The 5,819-nt window shown below is 29.9% G+C and overlaps 1 protein-coding gene across 1 annotated transcript; it reads right to left on the reverse strand.

The window, feature by feature from the left end:
• Positions 1 to 210: 210 nt before the first annotated feature.
• Positions 211 to 5,559, reverse strand: LOC107449888 (beta-1,3-galactosyltransferase 1-like). Its single transcript, XM_016065556.4, has 2 exons — positions 4,389 to 5,559; positions 211 to 760 (listed from the first exon to the last, which is right to left on the reverse strand). The coding sequence occupies exons 1-2, from the start codon at positions 4,936 to 4,938 to the stop codon at positions 213 to 215; spliced, it is 1,098 nt and encodes a 365-aa protein (XP_015921042.3). The 5' UTR covers positions 4,939 to 5,559; the 3' UTR covers positions 211 to 212.
• Between the last annotated feature and the right edge of the window lie 260 nt (positions 5,560 to 5,819).

The following is a 5,819-nucleotide window of genomic DNA, read 5'->3' on the forward strand; positions in this document are numbered from 1 at the left end:
AGCTGTTTTTTAAAACTTAAATTATTTTTCAATACATTGTAAGAAATAGCTGAAACGTAAGTTTTTGTGGCATTAATTAAAAGAAAAAAAACTTAACGTGTTCACTGCTGCTTAAATTTAATTAATAACTAAACTATTTGCCAGCTGAAAGTTTATTGCATGCATAATGGATTAATATTTAAAAACAACAAAAATTAATACATATTCCTCTATCAATATTCGAAACCTATTGCATCTCTTTTCGGACATTCCTCTAGTGCTTCAACTACCAAATCCAGTAATTCCTTCTGGTGATGTGGTTTAACTGGATGGACAATAAGTAAGTCGTGAAAATTGCAATCATTCCACAAGTTCGATTTATTTGTCAGCTGAGCACCATTCTTTGATCTTGCATTTGACAATAAATGTATTGCTTCGCCAATGTAAACGTCCTTAGTGAAAAATAATCGAACTTCATCGAGATAGCCAACAAGCTTACTTAAAGCATCTAAACTTAACACATATCCAATATCGTTTATATATTTTATTGGAATGTTTGATTTCTGAATATATTCGCCTGAGTCATGCCAAAATTGTCTTGAATATGTTAGAATATGTGTAGTATGAAATGGATTAGATAAAAATCTCACTAAAATAGGGAGATTCACAAAACTGTCATCGTCTATTCGTAACACATATGATGGTTTACAGGTGTTTAAAGCCCATTTTAATCCATGCAGCACCTTTACAGTTTGATTTTGGTACGTGTCTATATAAGCACCTGAAAATTAGACGAATGTGATGAATTAGCAACATGGTGAATTTTTCACAAAATTGAAAATATCAAAAGAAAGGTTGCTTATTTTATTTGCTAAAGTTCATTTAAATGCTAACTAATATAATTACATTTACCGCAAAAGTTTAAAGCTATAGACTGTTTTATAATTAAATTTTTTTGTCTATTTTTTAAACTGTAAAGTTTTTCAAATTTTTCCTGATTCAGTTACTTTACTGTTAAAATTATTAGCGTATAGCTAACTCTATTTTTGGTGTAGAGGTAAATTAAACATATTTTTAAGTACAGAACTGTTGGCATCTTGTGAAATATTTTATAAAATTGACAAAGTAACAATTGTTTAAAAGAATTATGGTGAATATATTACTATAAATGTGCTTGTTTATTAAACGAAATGTTTTTGCAATGAAGCATTACATTGATTATAATGAGCATGAAATTATGTTTTGCCGGTAAACAACAAACAAAAAATGAATGACTAAAAAACTTAAACTGTAAGAGTACAAATTAATTAAAAGTTTACCACATGAACTGTAAAATATTACATTTCAGTTTACCTCAATGGTGGCAGCTATAGACACTGTTATAGACTATGGATATAGACACTGTTATAGACTATGGGTATAGACTTCAATTCGAAAAATAAAATTGATTATTCACACATTCAAAGAAATTTTCCTTTTTAATTTTTTCTCCTTTCTATATTTACATGAAGAAATTTTTATGCAATTCCATCAGACAGAAAAAAAAGGCATAATAGTTTGAAACTAAAGGTAATATTAAAAACGTCCATCCTCTCATTTGACAGCCTCATTTGAGTTCAAAACCAGAAAATTAAGAGATTAATTGCAGAACATTTCATAAAAAAATGCAATTAATTTAAACGATAAATTGTTGTGTTGTTACACATCCCCCTGGAGAAGGAAAGCCTAGACCAGGTCCAGAAGGCCCCGTCGCGTCAGTTTCCCATATATATATTTCAGTCCCCCATGTATGATAAAGTCCCGATCAACCAGCAGCTGTTTAAAAGAAGCGCCAACGCAGGAAAGAAGGTGATCAGGACTTCCAGGTTGTGAGCAAGAACAAGGTTGAAAAGTCTTCTCACCATTTTGAAACCTTAAACACTTAAGATTGCCACTACGAAATCCGGCCATGGCCGATTAGAAAGGCCGAGGGCCACAGCATGTTAATGATAGGCCAGGGCGGTTGCCGGCATACCACTGATGGGATGGAGTACGGCACAGCACTGGAAGCAAACGATGTTTTCCCAGGGAGTGGATCTCAGTGGGAGTAAGACGGTTTAAACATTCCATAGGAAGAACACAGCCATTCTTGGCGAGCACATCGGCTATCTCATTTCCATGTACCCCGACATGCGATGGGATCCATTGGAGGCTTATTGATGTCTTCAGGCCTATCTCAGATAGAAGCTTCATAATCTCCCGGCCAGGAATATCGAATATTTCCGGCCAGTTCTTGAAATACTGAATAGCACTCCTACTGTCGGTCAATATCCAGAAAACAATAAATTAATTGCTTTAAAAAAAAGAAGAAAAAAAAAACGATAAATTAATTGCATTTTTTTATTATATAACCTATATAATCTTGTGAAAAATTACAAACCACAAATATTCTAATAACCAATCGATCCTTCTAAACAGATAATATTTACCCAAATCTAAGTCAATGAGTACCCTTCAAAGTATTTTTAGCAACACTTTTAGTCATGACATTGTAAACATTATATGTGTCTTAGGTTCACTTTTTTTCATTTTGCTTAATTTTTAAATTTGTGTGTACACCTCTTGTCCTTGTCTCAAAGAGAAAAAACTCTTCTTTATTATCTTTATTATCTTCTTCTTTATTATTAAAAACTCTTCTTTAAAATTTGCCAACCTGGGTTGGCAAATTTTAAAGGAAATCAAATTTCTCAAACCCATAGTTTTTCTTTAAGTTGGTTACACATAAATATTAAAATTTAAAATCTATAAAGTTTTTCATAAATACGTACTGTAGTTAGAGTATTATCGACAATGTTAACCTTCCGCAGCATAGAATCGAGTAAATATGTCTTATATACCAGTGAATTGGAATTGAATAATTGTAGCGGTAGACACGCTACAGTACTCCTCCTCCCAGAATTTTATGTGTGATAGAATCCGATGAACGTATACCACTACTAGATTCATTGTGGTTTTGTGAAAAGCCGAGAGATCTGTATTAGGATCACCGGACTTTGAGTGCTGATAGTGAGAGCTAACTTAAGTTCACGGTCGTGGTCGCTTATATGTTGCCATTGGCACTCAGGTGTATACCTGTCGACGTTGTGTGCGAACGAGACGGAGTAGCGACAGTGTGATGAGGACAATGTCGCTGTCACAAAAAAGACAGTCTGTATGGTATTTTCAAGATGTTAAAAATTTTATTTAAATTTTCCTATTTGCCAATATACTATTTTTATTTATTTTAAAATTGAGTTTAAATTTTAAAAAAACACTGAAATTAATTTTATTTCTAAATTTAGTTTTTTTTCAAGAAAATCCTTATTTATTAAGTGTCTAATTTATATTTTTTGCTTCATTTTATTCATGAAACTTTCTTCGATTGAACTTAGTTAGCAATTTTTAAATTTGGAGGTCATAAGTATTTTTAAAACTTTTCAAAGTTCATGTCTTAAGAATATTCAGAAACGTTTAAATTAAATATAGTCTGCTACGTTCAACGATAAACATTTCAATGTATATTAAGTTCAATGTATAAACAAAATATCTTTAAAAATATTATTTAGTTTTCAATAAGTAAGAAAATTCCAAACATGAAATTCTGTCTTTTTATTATATAAATAAATATAGACCAAGTAAATTTCTTTTTCACCCGAAAAGCAACCTTTAACGCCTTCTAAATGTGAAGTTTTAGTACATAAAATGTGAGCTTTACAAGACAGCTGAGAGTTGAACCAGATAATATATCAAATTGGAGAAACTTCTCTATAGTAGATAATGATGTATCGTAAACCAAATTCAACTTTCCCGGGTTTTTTTCAACCATGATAGTTTGTTCCTTGAGAGCTTTCTGAACCCAAATACTTGAAGAAACGGAAATTTCATCATTCAGTACTCTTTCAATACTTTCAAAGCGTAATTTTATTTCAATAAATGGGAATGACTCATTTTTAAAATGATAACTGTAAATGTTAACAAGTGCCAGACAAAAATATGAGGGCAATACTTTTATCACTTAGGAGTTAATTTTTCCTTCGTTTTTCTAACCTGGAAAATGGCATACCAGCAAAACCCATGCTCTAAAAATTAGCAAAAGTTACTCTTTTTTATAAAATAATAGTGTTTCTTGAAACGATGAAGTATAATTAAATAAGATGATATGAAAATCTATTCATAAATCGTATGAATTGTAATGTATCAAGCATAAAAGATTGTTTTCGTTTATCAAGACACAACTGTTCAATTGTTCATTAAAGTCAGTATTTAATAGAGTTTATTATTTAGCTATTTATATTGGATAGTATTTAATAAATAATGGTTATGAATGGTTAGGGAAGATTTTACAATAATATAATTTGCATATGAAAGCAATATTTTGTTAAAATACTCACCTGCCAAAATATCATTTGATATATCCTTTTCGTATTTCACTAAGACATTCAGAAACTTATTTTCTGACCTTCCCACAAGAAAAACAGTTCTCGTTCGTAAACCATGACTCATGATTTGATTTGACCACGTTTTTCTAATGGCTTCTCGTTGCTCAAAATGATGCGGTTCAGATGTCACTAATACAAGCAAAAACACATGCCCTTGGCAAAAAGATTCTTCTCCAAGGAGACCTTCAACAGTTAGTTCCATCATAGGAATAATTTCAGTGTTTGCGTACATCATATCGTAAGAAGCAGATTTCAATTCTGGTAAATCACTTGTGTTTTTCGTAGAGGAATGTTCATCAGTTATCAGTTCTTTTTCTGAAGTAAAATTGATTGCGTTCGATTGATTTTCAAATGTGAGAGTTTTTAACCAAACTAATCTTCTAACTTCAATAGCCAAGAAAGAAAATATTGTAAGGACAGCCATTATAAGCATTATCCAAGCAATTGCTTTTCGTGGAATCAAGCACAAAACATTCTGGCTGATACGAGCATAGCGTTTCATGTTTTTAGCATTTCACTCTGAATAAGAATAAAATTCCTTAAAAAGTTTTACGTGAGATATTTTATTTGAAATAATATTATATTATTTCAAATAACATAACATTATTTTACATTATTTATTTTTATTTTTATTTTATTTTTTGAAAATAATATACGTGACTATTCTTAAACTAAAAATAATATACATGACTACTCTTAAATTAAAAATAATATACGTGACTACTCTTAAGCAAAAAACAATACACGTGACTACTCTTAAACAAAAAATTGGCAAATACTTTTTTAAATACTACTCTTTGCGAAGATAAAATCAACTTTCTTCTAATTGCTTGTTTCCTCCTTTTTTTATAATGTTTAACTTGAGAAATATTTAGTTACGAACTCTATCTTCTTAGTATAACTATGTGACATCTTTTTATTTTTTAACTGAACTAAATTCGTAGTGCTTGTGAATAAACATACTCAAAATTTGATACTTTTAATTTCTATCTGAATTGTTTCGTAAATTTTTTTTTACAAAATCATAATTAATTACTAATCTCAATTACTGTAAAAATGATTCTACTATAATTTTAAGCATCCTACAAAGGATATTCTGACCTTCAAATATAATTAAAATTTAGTTTATCTGAAATGCGGATGCATTTTGTAACACAAAAACAAAACTATGTTTTGAAGACTAGGATAAAGCCAAGAAATATATTCCATTTTTAACTTTTCCTTCACAATACTCAGTCAAAGTACTTTTATAAATATATAAGTTAAAACTAATCTAATTTAAATTTTTCAGTTGTTGGAATTAAAAAGCTATTGAAAGTCATTTAAACAATATCTAAGTATTTATCAATCATTAAATAGCAAGGTAATTAAAAAAAATGCAAT

Source organism: Parasteatoda tepidariorum, chromosome 10 (assembly GCF_982258835.1).
Source record: "Parasteatoda tepidariorum strain Cologne lab strain chromosome 10, Ptep-v5.0, whole genome shotgun sequence".
NCBI lineage: Eukaryota > Metazoa > Arthropoda > Arachnida > Araneae > Theridiidae > Parasteatoda > Parasteatoda tepidariorum.

What these genes read in the sequence shown, in the direction of transcription:
- LOC107449888 (XM_016065556.4), bottom strand. Translation starts at nt 4,938, where the DNA reads ATGAAACGCTATGCTCGTATCAGCCAGAATGTTTTGTGCTTGATTCCA. An exon ending in ATCAAATGATATTTTGGCAG is followed by an intron (nt 761 to 4,388) that starts GTGAGTATTTTA and finishes TCTAATTTTCAG; the next exon opens with GTGCTTATATAGACACGTAC.